The 17,576-nt window shown below is 34.7% G+C and overlaps 1 protein-coding gene across 4 annotated transcripts in view; it reads left to right on the top strand.

Annotated features, from left to right (window-relative positions):
- CDK13 (cyclin dependent kinase 13) overlaps positions 1-17,576 on the top strand; it is a 125,729-nt gene that overhangs the window by 75,356 nt on the left and 32,797 nt on the right. For all 4 annotated transcript variants that reach the window (XM_005205631.5, XM_010804408.4, NM_001205431.1 and 1 more), the window contains 2 exon segments: positions 9,962-10,151; positions 11,442-11,498. In XM_005205631.5, the coding sequence (XP_005205688.1) occupies positions 9,962-10,151; positions 11,442-11,498 (247 nt within the window).

The following is a 17,576-nucleotide window of genomic DNA, read 5'->3' as shown; positions in this document are numbered from 1 at the left end:
TTAAGTTTCCTGGATTTGTGCTTGGATATTTATCATTTGAGGAAATTTCAGTCATTATTAGTTTTAGGTTTTTTTCTGTCCTTCCCCCATCCCCTTCCTCCTTCCTTTTTTCCTCATTCTCTTATTTGTTTCTGGCATTCCTGTTTACATCTATGTTGTTATTGTTCCACGTTTCTTTGGACTTTCTTTTTCACTTTCTTGTTTTCCTTGGCATTTCAGCCTTTGGAAGTTCCTTTTGACATATCTTCAAGCTCACTGATTCTTTGCTTGTTTAAATCTGGTTTACTGATGAACCCAACAAAGCCATTCTTTGTTTCTCTTACAGTATTTTTTATTTCCATCATTTCATTTTGGTTGTTTCTTAGAAATTTCCATTTTTCTGCTTACAGTACCCATCTTGCATGTTGTTTATTTTTTCCATAAGAGCCCTTAGAATATTAATCACTGTTACTTAAAAATTCTTGGTGTGATAATTCAATTATGCTTGGTTTTCCATATTCAGACTGTGTTTTAGCATGCCTTGTAATTTTCTGTTGAAAGGCATATATAATATATTTAGTAAAAGAAAATGAGATAAATTGACTTTCAGTGTAAGGTTTTATATTTATCTGGCTAGCAGTTAGGTTGTGTTTGGTGTTTGCTGTTTGCTGAAGCTGTATCAGAGGCTAAAATTTCCTTCCCTGTTGTCTTTTGGTTTCCTTGGAGACTTCTTCTTAAATAAGGTCTGAGATGCATAGTTATTTTGTAGTACCCTGTTCTTACATATGATGGTAAGTTATAGGGGGAAGGGAAGTGTTCTGTAGTCCTATGATTTGGCCTTAGTTTTTTAGAGAGTCTCTATCCTCAAGACATATTTACCTGTTTTCTTGTTTCTGTTCCCTTAAGTGAGACAGGAATGCTAAAAGGAACTGGAGTTTAGTGTTTCTTTACCCTAAGTCAAAGACTAGAGTGTTCTGGAATTGGATATTTCCTTTTTGCTAGGCTGATGAGGCTCTTACTGAAGCCCAGTTGGTTAGACTCTGGTAAAACAGTTTCTCTTGAGGATAGACCTTGTTCAAGAACAGAATGCTTTAGGGCTATTTCATCATGACTGTTTTCCCCCTCACTTTCCTGGAAGAACAACTTGCTTTTCAGTGTGATAGATAACCTGGTAGGGTTCCTGGTGATGAAATTCACAAAAGTGGTGGGGGGCTTCCCTAAGACTGGAACTCCTGGAGTTTTAACTTAAATTTGTTCATGCTGAGTCTTCAGCAATTTTTCAATCACAATTTAGGCTTTCCTATGCTGGTAATGGTTGTTGTGGTGTTTTCTACTTCTGAGCTTTGCTGAATTGATGATTCTCTGTATCTGCCTATCTCTGTCACCAATTTTGGGGGCAGTGGTTTGCTCTGTGACCCCAATTCTCTGATAATCTAAGAACTGTTGATTTTTAGTTTGTTTTTCTATTTGCTATGAGGATGGGTGTGGGAACTTCCAAACTCCTGACTGCTGGATTGGAAACCATAAGCCCCCTGTGATGATTGCTTTTATTTATTCTATATTTTACTTATCTTACTAAAGAATATAACATATCTCAAGGTGATAAAGCTTTCTTTTTCTAGCTGCATAATATGGCATGGTATGCATAAACTGGGCTGATTTAACCATTCTTCTTGATGGGCACTCAGTTTACCCCTCTTTTCCCATTACTAACAGTACTGCTAGAAATGTGTTTATACATGTATCCTTGCATGCTGCTTATGTCATTTCCTTAGTTTACTTCCAAAAGTGTGATATCCAGGTCAAATGATATTTTCTTTCGTTAGCCTACTTTGTCAAAAAATTGTAGCAGTGTATGAATTTCCTTTCATTTGGATATCACTAAATATTGTCAGCCTGATAGGTAAAAATGGTTTCTTGTTGTTTTTTTGATTAGTACTTTCCCAATTAGAGTGAGGTCTGAAGCATCTTTGTCTGCCATTTCAGATTCCTGAGTGCATCTTTATTTGTGATATTGCCATTTCTTTCATTTGGGTTATTTGCTTATTCCTTATAAATTTGTATTCTAGGCCCAGTTGTTAATATATTTAAAACTTATTATTTGTATTCCTTATAGAAAAGTCAGAAAATGGCAGCATAAGAAGAAAGTAAAAATCACCCATCTGCTCACAGAGATAAACTGCTCTTAGAATTTTGATATTGGACATTTTTCTAAGCATATGTATGTATATAAATTCCTACCAAAATGAAATTTTACTTGGCGTGCTATATAAAAATATTATTACATGCGATTTTATGTTTAAATACAAAATAAGAAAAAATATCAAGCAAGAGAAAAAAGCTTTTTGAAATGTAGGTCATGACCTACTAAATTGATTTCATGACACACAGTTTGAAAACATTGCCTAAAACTATGTAAATATGCAACCTTGATAAAAGAAAAATAAAAATATGAGAACAACAAATATATCCCTTAATTCAAGATAACTTGAATGTCTCCTATGTTTTTCATTTATTTAGTTTTTTTCAGACATTTAAAAAATTCAGTATTACTGAAATGCTCAAACATAATTAAAAGTAGACAAAGTAGTATGATGAATCCCACTGTCTCCATGCCTTACATTTAGCAGTTATCACATTTTGCTAATCTTGTTTTATTGAGCAATCCATATTTAAATTTACCTAGTTGTCTCAAAAAATATTTTTCATAATTGGCTTTCATTGAATCTGGATGCAAGCAAGAGATCTGCACACTGTGTGGTTAATATTATCATAAGTCTCTTGTGATCTATAGTATCTACTCTTGCCTTTTAAAATTTTTGCTCTATTTATTGCTTCCCTGGTGACTCAGACAGTAAAGAATCTGCCCACAATGCAGGAGATTGCAGTTTGATCCCTGGGTTGGGAAGATCCCCTGGAGGAGGAAATGATAACACACACCAGTATTCTTGCCTGGAGAATTCCATGGACAGAGGAACCTGTGGGCTATAGTCCATGGGGTCACAAAGAGTTGGACATGACTGAGCATCGAACATTGATTGAAGAATAGACCATGTTTTGGGTTTGACAGATGCTGTCTTTCATGGTAGTAAAGGACAGAAATGGTATGGACCTAACAGAAGCAGAAGAGATTAAGAAGAGGTGGTAAGAATACATAGAAGAACTATACGAAAAAGATCTACATGACCCAGTCACTCACCAGAGCCAGACATGCTGGAATGTGAAGTCAAGTGGGCCTTAAGAAGCATCACTACAAACAGAGCTAGTGGAGGTGATGGAATTCCAGCTGAGTCATTGAAGATCCTAAAAGATGATGCTGTGAGAGTGTTGCACGCAATATGCCAGCAAATTTGGAAAACTCAGCAGTGGCCACAGGACTGGAAAAGGTCTGTTTTCGTTCCAGTCCCAAAGAAGGGAGTGCCAAAGAATGTTCAAACTACCACACAATTGCACTCATCTCACATGCCAACAAAGTAATGCTCAAAATTCTCTCGGCCAGGCTTCAACAATAAGTGAACCAAGAACTTTCAGATGCTCAAGCTGGATTTAGAAAAGGCAGGGGAACCAGAGATCAAATTGCCAACATCCGCTGGATCATCGAAAAAGCAAGAGAGTTCCAGAATAAAAATCTACTTTACTGACTACACCAAAGGCTTTGACTGTGGATCACAACAAACTGTGGAAAATTCTTAAAGAGATGGGAACTCCAGGCCACCTTACCTACCTCCTGAGAAATCTGTATGCAGGTCACGTAGCACCAGTTATAACCAGACATGCAACAAAAGACTGGTTGCAAATTGGGAAAGGAGTAGGTCAATGCTGTATACTGTCACAAGTTTATTTAACTTACACGTAGAGTCCATCATGCGAAATGCCTGGCTGGATGAAGCAAAAAGGTAGAATCAAGATTGCCATGAGAAACATCAATAACCTCAGATATGCAGATGACACCACCCTTATGGCAGAAAGCGAAGAAGAACTATAGAGCCTCTTGATGAAAGTAAAAGAGGAGAGTGAAAAAGCTGGCTTAAAACTCCACATTCAAAAAACTAAGATCATGGCTTCCGGTCCCATGACTTCATGGCAAATAGATGGAGAAACAATGGAAACAATGAGAGACTTTATTTTCTTGGGCTGCAAAATCACTGCAGATGGGGACTGTAGCCATGAAATTAAAAGACGCTTGCTCCTTGGAAGAAAATATATGACCAACCTAGACAGCATATTAAAAAGCAGAGACATTACCTTGCCAACAAGGGTCTGTCTAGTCAAGGCTGTAGTTTTTCCAGTGGTCATGTATGGATGTGAGTTGGACCATAAAGACAAGCTGAGCACTGAAGAATTGATGCCTTTGAACTGTGGTGTTGGAGAAGACTCTTGAGAGTCCCTTGGACTGCAAGGAGATCTAACCAGTTAATCATAAGGAAATCAATTCTGAATATTCATTGGAAGGACTGATGCTGAAGCTCCAATACTTGGGTCACTTGATATGAAGAACTGACTCATTGGAGAAGACCCTGATGCTGGGAAAGATTGAAGGCAGAAGAAGAAGGGGATGACAGAGGTTGAGATGGTTGGATGGCATCTCCAACTCGATGGACATGAGTTTGAGCAAGCTCCAGGAGTTGGTGAGAGACAGGGAAGCCTGGCATGCTGCAGTCCATGCGATCGCAAAGGGTTAGACATGAGTGAGTGACTGAACTGACTGAGCTTATTCTTCTAATCCTGTAAATGGAAGTTAGCTATAGATGATAGATGATTAGATGTAAGTTCACATCTTTGGCATCTGTACTTCAAAAGTGATGCTGGAAACTTTTTTTTTGCAGTTTCTGTGGGCAGGAATTTGGGAACCTTAGCTAGTCAGTTTTGACTTGAATTCTTTCATAAAATTGCAGTGAAATGTTGACTGGGGCATCATCACTAGAAGGTGTAACCAAGGTTGGAGAATCTATTCCAGGTTGGCTCTCTCACGTGGCTGGCAAATTGTAATTCTGTTGAGGGAAGGTCTCAGTTGTTAGTGTGGACCTTTCACAAGTGTTAGTTGATTATTTGACAGCCTGGAGGCTGGCTTCATAGGGCAAATGATCCAAAAAGTTTTTAATAATTTTTTTATATTGAATGTGTATGTCTTTTCAGAGAACAAAAGTTCATGTCATCTACATGTGGGGATAGTTTTAGCGCTCATGTTTCAGTTCTTACTCTAATTCAGTATGGGCTTTCCTGGTGTCTGAGACAGTAAAGAATCTGCCTGCAATGCAGGAGACCTGGGTTCAATCCCTGGGTTGGGAAGATCCCCTGGAGGAGGACATGGCAACCCACTCTAGTGTTCTTGCCTGCAGAATTCCCATGGACAGAGGAGCCTGGCAGGCAACAGTCCAGGGGGTCACAAAGAGTTGGACAAGTATAAATAGAACGCAAGACATTATGTTTTAACTTAACACAATCTGTTAGACTTATTTTTTAAAACTGTTAGTTTTAATAATATTTTTATTTAACTTAGTATATCAATAAATTATTTCATTTGGAAACAATTTAACAAATTATCAACATATTAATTTTTTTACTTGTAGTGAGTTTTTGAAATCAGTGTATGTTTTACATTTCAGGGACATTTAGAACATCCACATTTCAAGTAAGCAGTAGCCATATGTAGCTAGTAGTCACTGTATTGGGCTGTTCAACTGTGGATACTCTTTGTATAATTAACTGTGTTACTTAATACCATCAAAGATAGTGAGATAGAGGTATCAGCTGCGTAATCTTTGATAATCTACTTTAACTCAGTATCATCAGTATATTTCCATATCAGCAACATACTTCTGCAATATTTTTCAGAGTGCATGGTATGGTATAGATATACCATGTTTTTCTTTTTTGCTTAATGTTTTTAGGTATTATTACTTTTAGTGAACATGCTTATAGAAAAATCTTTTATGTCTTTATTTCTTTGTGCTAAATATCTATAAAAGCCCTTGCTATGTTAAAGGGTACAGGATTTTTAAAGCTTTGGGTGCCTTTGTCAAGTTATATTTTGTAAATATGCCAGTTTACTACTGGCAGCATATAACAGTGTATGTTTACGTCATACCTTTGTTAATACTGTGTTGATTTCCTTTGGAAATATTTTCCTCTTAGTTAAAAGTGGTATATGATTTGTATATTTTTATTAATAGTGAGATTAAATACACAGGCATCTGCATATTGACAGTTCATTAATTTTTCATTTTCTGTTGTTGTCCTGGTCTTTTGTTGGTTCAGTTCAGTTCAGTCGCTCGTTCGTGTCTGACTCTTTGTGACCCCATGGACTGTCCATCACCAATGCCTGGAGTTTACTCATACTCATATCCATTGAGTCAGTGATGCCATCCAACCATCTCATCCTCTGTTGTCCCATTCTCCTCCCGCCTTCAATCTTTCCCAGCATCAGGGTCTTTTCAAATGAGTCAGCTCTTGGCATCAAGTGGCCAAAGTATTGTAGTTTCAGCTTCAACATCAGTCCTTCCAGTGAATATTCAGGACTGATTTCCTTGCAGTCCAAGGGACTCTCAAGAGTCTTCTCCAACACCACAGTTCAAAAGCATCAATTCTTCTGTGCTCAGCCTTCTTCACAGTCCAACGCTCACATCCATACATGACTACTGGAAAAACGATAGGTTTGACTAGATGGACCTTTGTTGGCAAAGTAGTGTCTCTGCTTTCTAATATGCTGTCTTGGTTGGTCATAACTTTCCTTCCAAGGAGCAAGCGTCTTTTAATTTCATGGCTGCAGTCCCCATCTGCAGGAGCCCCCCAAAACAAAGCATGTCACTGTTTCCACTGTTTCCCCATCTATTTGTCATGAAGTGATGAGACCAGATGCCATGATCTTAGTTTTCTGAATGTTGAATTTTAGGTCAACTTTTTCACTTTCCTCTTTCACTGTCATCAAGAGGCTCTTTAGTTTTTCTTCGCTTTCTGCCATAAGGGTGGTGTCACCTGCATATCTGAGTTTATTGATGTTTCCCCCAGCAATCTTTTGATTCCAGCTTGTGCTTCATCCAGCCCAGCATTTCCCATGATGTACTTGGCATTAAGTTAAATAAGCAGGGTGACAGTATACAGCCTTGACATACCCCTTTCCCTATTGGGAATCAGTCCATTTGTTGTTCCATGTCCAGTTCTAACTGTTCCTTCCTAACCTGCATACAGATTTCTCAAGAGGTCAGGCGGACTGGTATTCCCATCTCTTTAAGAATTTTCCTCAGTTTGTTGTGATCCACACAGTCAAAGGCTTTGGCATAGTCAATAAAACAGAAGTAGATGTTTTTCTGGAACTCTTTTGCTTTTTCGATGATGCAACGGATGTTGGCAATTTGATCTCTGGTTCCTCTGCCTTTTCAAAAACCAGCTTGAACATCTGGAAGTTCATGGTTCACATACTGTTAAAGCCTGGCTTGGAGAATATTGAGCATTACTTTATTAGCATGTGAGATAAGTGCAATTGTGTGGTAGTTTGAACATTCTTTGGCATTAACCTTCTTTGGGATTGGAATGAAAACTGACCTTTTCCAGTCCTGTGGCCACTGCTGAGTTTTCCACATTTGCTGACATAGTGAGTGCAACACTTGTACAGCATCACCTTTTAGGATTTGAAATAGCTCAGCTGGAATTCTATCACCTCCAGTAGCTTTGTTCGTAGTAATGCTTCCGAAGGCCCACTTGACTTCACATTCCAGGATGTCTGGCTCTAGGTGGGTGATCACACCATCATGATCATCTGTGTCATGAAGATCTTTTTTGTACAGTTCTTCTGTGTATTCTTGCCATCTATTCTTAATATCTTCTGCTTCTGTTAGGTACATACAATTTCTGTCCTTCATTGTGCCCATCTTTGCAATAAATGTTCCCTTGGTATCTCTAATTTTCTTGAAGAGATCTCTAGTCCTTCCCATTCTATTGTTTTCTTCTATTTCTTTGCATTGATTGCTGAGGATGGTTTTCTTATCTCTCTTTTTGCTATTCTTTGGAACTCTGCATTCAGATGCTTATATCTTTCCTTTTCTCTTTTGCTTTTTGCTTCTCTCCTTTTCACAGCTATTTGTAAGGCCTCAGACAGCCATTTTGCTTTTTTGCATTTCTTTTTCTTGGGGATGGTCTTGATTCTTGTCTCCTGTACAGTGTCATAAATCTCCATCTGTAGTTCATCAGGCACTGTGTCTATCAGAGCTAGTCCCTTAAATCCATTTCTCACTTCACTGTATAGTCATAAGGGATTTGATTTATATCATACCTGAATGGTCTAGTGGTTTTCCCTGATTTCATCAATTTTAGTCTGAATTTGGCAATAAAGAGTTCATGATCTGAGCCACAGCCAGCTCCTGGTCTTTCTTTTGCTGACTGTATAGAGCTTCTCCATCTTTGGTTGCAAAGAAGATAATTTTTTTTTGGTGTTGACCATCTGGTGATGTCCATGTGTCAATTTTAGTATTTGTTCTTCTGTTGTGGAGTCATTTTAATTTTATTTTCTAATTGTTTCTAATTTTAAGTTCTAATTGTTGCTGGCATGTAAGAAGTCTTTGTGTGAAAGTCATTCAGTCCTGTCCGACTCTCTGCAACCTCATAGACTATATATAGTCCATGGAATTCTCCAGGGCAGAATACTGGAGTGGGTAGCCTTTCCCTTCTCCATGGGATCTTCCCAACCCAGGGATCGCACCCAGGTCTCCTGCATTGCAGGCAGATTCTTTAGCAGGTGAGCCGCAAGGGAAGCCCCTGGACTAACCTTTTTTGTACACTGTTTCTAATGTATCTTTTTCTTTTTTAAAAATTCTTTTGAATCTGTGGAGATTGTCATCTCTTCTACCAGTAATCTTGTTTTTTTCACTTTCAATATTTGTTTTTAATTTTACTTACTAAGTTGTAGAATAGTTAGTAATAATGAACATTCTAGTCTTGTGTGGAACACTTGCATTTTACTGTTAAATATGACAGTAATTGTTTGTTTCAGGGAAATACCATTATAAACTTTTAAGAAAATATCCTAATGGAAGGTTACTATGAACTCTTTGCTCTAGTTGTTTTTTTATTTTTGTTTTTTTGCCTTGCCACCTGACTTGCAGGATCCCCAGAGCACGGATTAAACCTAGGCCCTGCTGTGAAATTGCTTTGTTCTGACCACTGGACTGCCAGGCAATCCCCTTTGCTCTGTTTTCCATCAGGAACTGATTGTGAACTTTCTTCCGATGTCTTTTTGGTGTATTGATAGCTTTTTTACTTTGAAAGATAGATGTATGGAATTTTATTAGCTTTTTCAGTCTCGAATTGGTAAATTAAACTGCTTGAGTTAGATATGTATAGACAATAGCTTTGGACTCAGTTTCCGCAAGTTGCGTTTAAGAATTTTGAATTTATCATTTGTATCGTGTGTGTGTGCTATGTGCTGTTGTATGTTTTAGCAGTAGGATTAATACGTTGATTTTATAAAATTAAGCTGTAATTTGTATGCTTTCACATACTCTGGAGCTGCATAAAAGAATTAAATTTTGCATTTATTGAAGACTTACTAGAAGACATATAAAGCCCAACTGGACCCAGACTAATTTTTTAATTAAAAGTAACCCTTGTAAATCTTTAAATTTTCTTTGATGAACTATACTAATTTTTTTCAGCTTTTGCCAAGAAACAGTTTGTTCAGTAAGTAAAACAGCTAAGAATTTATTTTATATTAATCATACCCAGAAACTATGCAGTGTGAAAATTAGCCGTGTTGATTTTATATCATAGCAATTTTCTTTAGGGGAGGAAAGTTGGTTAGATATCTCCTTTGGATGTTATTGATACTAGATTCAGAGAGAAGAGAGTAAACATTATTAAATGACAAAAGTATCAGTTCTTTTAAAGGATTAGTTTTCTCCCCAGCACTTTTTTTTTTTTTTTTAAGTTTGAACCTGTAGTAAAGTTATAAGAATAAAATCTTCAATGTATTAATTATTCTTGTTCTTAGGTGCATTTTATTTGGTGTTTGAATATATGGACCATGATCTGATGGGACTGTTGGAATCAGGCTTGGTTCATTTTAATGAAAATCACATAAAGTCATTTATGAGACAGCTCATGGAAGGTCTGGATTATTGTCATAAGAAGAACTTTTTGCATCGAGATATTAAATGTTCAAATATTCTTCTAAACAATAGGTATGATAAAAGTTTGACATATATTTTTAAAATGAATCATATATTATCTACCTTGATGAAATTTAAAAATTAGTTTTTTATTGCTTAAAATATTTTTAACGTAATCAGTATTACAGTTTGGACTGCATCTGAAGTTGTGTTAAATATACTTCAATTAATTAACTTCCAGTAATAGTTTGTAATGTATGTAGGATAAACTTTGTTGACTTGTTGAAATTCCATCTCCTCAATCTAAGCAATTTAATAGAATTAAAAGTGGATCAAACCTCTGAAGAACTTTAGACTCTTTTTAACCTTATAGGGATTTAGGAGTCATAAAGGCCTGAGTTTGAATCCACAGAGTAGTTTGAATCTATATACTAGTATCCATAAACGATATACTAGTTAAAGTGAACTGGGGAAAACTATTTAACCCCTCCTTTTGTTGTTGTTGCTGAAGAACAACTGTCATACCTCAATGGAGCAGAGAAAGGGAAGGAAAGACTACTGAGCATTATAAGCACCTCCCGGCTCCCAATACTTAGTTGACCTTCTTGTGTGATAGTCTTCCAAATGATATGAATGGTTCTTCTAACAATATGATTTTAGTTCTAGATTAAAAATGGATTTTAGAATCTTTCTTAATTTGGATTTTTTTAAAAAGTCATCACAGTTTTTAAGTGAACTATTTTTGAAGTGTTTATATACATGTATGTATGTACCTACATATATAGTCAAAGTTTATGTTAAATATTTTACTGGTAGCATAAGCTGAACTCTGATAATTCTATTGTAATTGCTAATGTTTGTTAAAGTGAGGCATGCCTGATCCTGATTTTAGTTAATAGGAAGTATTCTGTAGAGCACCTAGTCACTCTTAAGAATTGGAAAATTGAACATAAATTTAAAATGATATGATTTGGTTTTGTGCATTTTTGGCTGGACTTTAACAGGTAATCTGTATTATTACTAAAGTAATACAAGTTGCTTCACTTTGTTAATTTTCATTGAAGTGTACTTTTCTAAATAGGAACTGGATAATACTGAGAAACTTCTTATATTAGTACTTTTATGTATAATAATATATATAATAATAGTACTGATATAATAGTAGCTGAAATTATTCAAAGAAAAGTACTGATTTTTTTTGCCTTATATTGTTGTGAGCTTATCTGTTTGCTTTTTCCTATAGAGCCTTGGGTACTGCAATGTAATCAAAGTTACTAAGTAGTTTTAGAAATAGAAGAGAATGTGTACCATCAATTCAGAATAAACTAATACTTTTTGTTGATTTTATCTTACTTCCATCAGAGGACAGATAAAGCTTGCAGATTTTGGACTTGCTCGATTGTATAGCTCAGAAGAAAGGTAAGAATATTTTCAAATGAATATTGTAGACATTAGTGAACAGTTTAGAAGCTATATTAAGAATACCTTATTGATATTTTTTTAACAAAAGGGGAATTTTCTTTTCATGGTTAAATACATAAAATAATGAAGTTTTATATCATGTTGGGTTGACTATTTTATTTATAAGAATTTGTACATTAAATCAGTGTAAAAATAAAAGATTTTTAATATCTCGAGGTAAATATAATTTTCTTTTAAAGGTTTCTTAAATGAGCTTAGGAATTTTTTAAAAAGAATTAATGCTTAAATTTCTAATGTGTATCTAGACATTAAGATGTTTGTAATTTTGTGTTTAATGAAAAACCTTAGTAAATGCTGTTTATGCTACATGTTTAAGCTTATTTTTTGTTTTAGTTATTATTTTGAACTTCCTTAAACATTTTTTTAACAATAGTTATATCTCTAGTTGTGTCTGTTAAATTCCTTAGAACCTTTTACTTAAACAACCTACTTCTTTGTGTGGAGTCTCTGGCTAGGGTTGGGATTTGTATCCCATTTAGCTCCAAGGGATGATGGTACTGAAATATGACTTGTCTTACAAGGATTATTCTCAGAAGAATAATACGGAATTTCAAAATAAAATATTTTTCTGAAATAGTGCAGCTTATGTAGATAAACTATGCATTTAACTGGGTTTATTATCTCCAGTTTAGCCCATTCCTTTCTTGTCAGACAGTGTTGTTTCTTTATATTGATATATGTTATATATATGTAAATTGTTTATGACAATTCTGTAATTTACTTAGTGTAATCATAATTAGATATAGTAAAGTGTCAGTTAATTTGGAATTCCTAACAATAAGTATTTATGTTCACTGAATGTTTGCCAGTTTCTGCTTACTTGAAAAAAAAATTCTTTTTAAAAGTACTTTTTTAGAATTAAAAATTGGTTTATATTTTAATCTTGTAGTGCCTGTGACATAACTCTGAAAATTATTTTTAGAATTTAGAGGTTTTTAAATGGTATGTTTGGGATACATTAGAGTTCTTTTTAACCTCAGACCATGGTATGGACAGGTTGTAACAGACAGTGTTCCAGTCCCCTATATGTACTTTAGCCCTAGCTTTTCTGCCTTTGTTTGTTTTACCTAATTAATATTTAAAGGAAAGGTTGTATGCTTTTGCTTGTTTGCTTAAGTTGTTCTAGAGCTTAACAGCTTCATTTCCATTTGAGAAAACAGACCCAGAAAGGATTGAGTGACTTGAAATATTCAAAACTATTTGTTAATATCATCTACAGTATGTAGCTTGAAGTTTCCAACTTCCACTTATTTATTCTTTCCATCATATATAATAATGCCTCTTGATAGAATTTGAAGAAAAAAAATATATAGGTTCATAAGTGTACTTAATCCAAAACTTCACTTGCATAGCTGGTTCACTGAGATTTCATAGTAGTTTTGTTATCCTTTCTTAATAAAAGTATATGTCTCATACTTTGACTATAAATCCTATTCCTCTTGTTTTCATATTAGGTTTCAGTGGAGATGGAGAACAGCTAAATTACCATTTTCCATCTGATGATTCTTTTTATGCAGATATTTGTCTACATTGGAATAAGTATGTTTCAGAAAACCTATAGAGCCAAATTTTATGTCTGAATCCACTCTCCCACTGAATTTTTTTTTTAATGGAATGTAGGGTTTCAGTGAAGTGTCAGGGGTTTGGCGTGTTAACTGAGGCTTGGTCCTCATTGTCTTGCTGAATTGAGAATTTAAAATCCCATAACTTTGCATTTTCAGGTAATGTATACTGAAATTTTCTGCCTATTCAAATTTGCAAGTTAAAAACTTGGTGTATCATTTTGTTTTACAAGCAGATATCCTATCCTTCAGGGTTATATAGTTTTAAAAAATTACTTTTTTCAGATTCAAATAATTCTGATTTCTTTAAAATCAGTAAAGAAGTAGGCTTAACTTAATGGAATGACTTTAAACATATTCTAGTAAATTTTAAGAATACTGAATTTCACTGCCTTTAGCAGATTCACTGTATTATCCCAAATTCTCTAGATATTTCTTGAAATACACAGCAAATGATTTTCATCCATATTTCTTTGTTATTAGAACCAGAAAGAAACCATAATATCCCGATCTAAATATTAAGATAACTTTGAAAAACTTTCTGAGTATAATTAGCTATTACAGATAGAATGAAGTATTCAAGAAATTATCCTAGGTTTTTTTGGTTTTAAAATAGAGCAAATTTCAGCTTATCACTGTAATTTGATTTGGTATGTCTTTTTTTTTGAGGGAGAAAAACTGGACAGAGCTATAGCTAGTGTGTAGGAATTGAACATGAAGTAGAGGGTGACCAATATGAATCTCTTCTGTCCTGTGTGCTACAATAGAAAAAAGGTGAACCACTGGGGGGAAAACAGTTGCTTTAAAGTTGAAGAATCATTTTCTCATTTTGAACATCAGTATTAATGCTTTGCCTTATTTGGCCTTGGGGGAAAAAAAGAACTTGAGAATGGGAGCTTTTGCCCCATTTCTCATATCCGTTCAGTTTTTTAGTAGCTTGTTTAGGTCCAACTTTTCCCAGGACTTTCAGCCACAATGATAAACCCTCTTTCTGAGTGTTTATTTTACTAGGTCTTGGCCCCAGTGCTTTTCTAAGTAGTGGGGTTTCTTTTTCTCTTTATGTGATTGACTCATATGAAGAAAAAAATACAGTTTGTATAGAAGTTGAAATTAATTTCACTTTTAGAGAAGAAACTATAGCTTAGAACATTTACTTCTTTAATGCTAAGAACTCAAAATCCTTAGGCCTAAATCAGGAAACTTTGGCTCTAGGCCTGGCATTGCTGTTTTACCAGTTGTGGAATATTGAACAAGTCAGTTAATCTCTGTATTTCATTATTCTCAACTTTTAAGATAAAGGATTTCAAATATCTAAGATATTTATAGTTTATTGAAAAACATGTATTATTTCTTGGTTCTGAAAGTTAACATGAATAAAAGATTTTTAAACATTTGAAGACAATATCGCCATCTAGAGGCTTTTCATAAGATTGCCGTTAAAGCCAAAACTAAATTTTCCCAAACCTATGTAGGGTATGAATGGGAGAGCCACCTGTTGCTGCTTGTCCAGGTTCTAGATGAAATTATGTTCAGAATTAATTGCCTCCTTAGGGCTGGTCGTTTTCTGTTCTTGTCTTTTCACTAGAGCTAAAATTGTAATTATTTAAAGATAGGTATCATTATTTTAAACTTTTGTGTTTTATATGCCTTAAAACATAAAACACGTTCATGGTAACTGCTTGATTAATTCTGATCCTTGAATATGTTGTATTAATTAAGATTAGTTGTTGGCCCTTCAAATATTATATTTTATTTTTGCCAAATAAAATATACTCATTTAGTCTTCCAGCAAGTTGTGTGATACTTCCATTTCTGAATCTCCCTTAAATCACCTTGTCTATCTAACAATATTTTGATAGCATCAGATATTTAAAATTACCTGCAATTTACCATGAAAATTATTTATAAGTCTGATGACTTTACAATTTATTATCTAATTAGCCACATTAAAGTAGAAGCTTTGAAAAATAACTGGTGGTGGTGTCACTTCCCTAGTGGACTAAAGAAATAGTGTCTGCTTTTTTTCCCCAAAAACTGTTAATGAGACTTATTTGCAGAAGATACTCAGTAGAAGTTGAAAATCAGAATATTCAATGTTGAGACCATTATTTCTGGATTTTTACAAAGTTAGTTTCTAGCCATCTGAGAGTAACAGCTTGTTAGAGTTACTGTTCTTTGTTTTCTAATTTAATGTCTGAGGGGTTTTATGTGTGTCTGTCTGCTAGGATATGGAATTTATTGCTTGGAATTTAATTGTGGGAATAAATTGGAATGAAAAAATTCTTTTTTTTATTTTTAGGATTGTTTTAAGTATTAATTTATTCTGTAATACTAAGAACCTCACTGTATATTTTTCAATGTTGTTTCTTTTTTAGTAGGGGTGAATTTGTTTTTTTCTGTGTGTGTGTGAAAAGACTGGGTAGACATGTCAATACCACAATTTTTTTAGTCCATGAAGCAAAAAAAAATCGTCAGATGTATGGTGTCACTTCAGTTTGTGTTTTCTCTTTGTGATCTAAACAAAACCATCTTTAGGATGTTGACTGTGAGTAGCCAAACCAGTAGACCAAGTTCTAAATGTTTAGTTTTGAGGACTCTGGATTTTCATTTATTTGTCTTAACTTTGGATGATCTATTTTCATTATTACATCAGTATTTTAGCTTTCTTGGAATTTAAATGTCCTAGTTTCAAAACAGTTTCAGTGTCTTATACTTTTGTTTTTACATTTGTAAACACAGTATCCTAATCATATAATGAAATATTCTCTTGATAACACTATAAATGATTATTACATTGGGTAATTCAAGATTGGTCTTATTCACTGCTAATTCCATCTACCTTTGAGTTTTCTTTTATATTAGAGTCCTGTCTGCATACTTTCTCTGTGTTTGCTTTTTCCTCATTAAGCACTAAGATAAAACTGAGGCATGACACAATTTTGTGAAAGTTTTGTGTAAATTATCATAAGTTTTTCTTTGACTTTAATAAAAAGTCATTTTTGTTGTCTCTGGTCAGTATTAACTTTATTTTTTTATTTTATTTTATTTTATTTTTAAACTTTACAATATTGTATTAGTTTTGCCAAATATTGAAATGAATCCGCCACAGGTATACCCGCGTTCCCCATCCTGAACCCTCCTCCCTCCTCCCTCCCCTACCCATTGAAACATGTATAATATCATGTATGAAACGAGTCGCCAGTCCAGGTTCGATGCATGGATGCTTGGGGCTGGTGCACTGGGACGACCCAGAGGGAGGGAGAGTATTAACTTTAAAAATATATTTAAAAACTTACTTCAATGTTTATTAAAACATTTAAAACATAATTAAAACATCCCTGTCTTTTTTAAAGTTCTTTTGCCAGTTCTCTTCTCTCCCTGGCTCTGTCTCCTAGTTCTAGAAATAAGCATTTGCTCAGCCTTCTCAGGGAAATGATAGTCAAGTGTAGTCAGAGCAAAAACCAAGTAATTTTATAGGTCTCATGTGGATATTCTCCTGGAGACAGCAGTGTGTATTGAAGGTGTAAACATCAGCATTTTATTTTATATTATCACTTTGGCTGTACTTTGGAAAGTAAATTGACCTTGTAAGCCTGTAAGCAAGGGCAATCAGTTATAAAGCTATTGAATAAACCTCGGTAGGATAATCATAGCTAAACTAGGCAATGGGCATAGCTGTTGTAAAGATGGAGATGAATTTCATCATAAGATACAGAATTGTTAGAATTTGATGGTTGACATGTTGGTAGACATATTCCTGCCTTTACCCCTATGGTAAGATTTCTGCTTAAGGAACTGAATAAATGACTTATTAATTAGGGTAAACTAAATTTATAACAAAGAGAACCTCAGAATTCAGTGGCTTAAAGAATAAAAAGTTTGTATTTCTCACTCAATAATCTGGAATAGTTGTTACTTTACCTTGATGCAAAATTGAGAGTAATTTACCATATTATTAGAGGAAATGTTGACTCTGCTTCACACAGTCATTTAAGGATCCAGATTGGAAGATTTGCTGTCTTTCTTCACATGCCTTCCAAGTTGGTCACCATGTCTGTCAGCTTGAAGCTAGAAAAGAGAAAGGAGTGGTGTTGTGAGCCAAGCTAGAAATGGTACCTGTGTTCACTTTCCTTTGGCAAGAACTTGGGCACAAGGCCATACTTAACTGCAGTGAGGATGAGAGATGTAGTGTAGGTGGGCAGCTCCCGTCAAAGAAAGGAAGAACAGATTTTAGGAAACAGCTTTGTAGTCTCTGCCATAAACTGTGATGCTGTTTGCTGAGACAGGAAATGGGAAGCAGGTTTACAAGATAATAAATTTCCTTTTATGTTAAGACATAGGTATTTATAGGACTTCTAAATTTGCATGTGTTATAATGTGCAAGTGATCCTAAGATGACAGCAATTGGAAAAAAAATTACTTATATTTTTCTGTAGCAATCTTATGATACAGA

This window comes from Bos taurus, chromosome 4, assembly GCF_002263795.3.
Source record: "Bos taurus isolate L1 Dominette 01449 registration number 42190680 breed Hereford chromosome 4, ARS-UCD2.0, whole genome shotgun sequence".
Classification (NCBI taxonomy): Eukaryota; Metazoa; Chordata; class Mammalia; order Artiodactyla; family Bovidae; genus Bos; species Bos taurus.
This window is presented reverse-complemented; position numbering and strand designations above follow the sequence as displayed.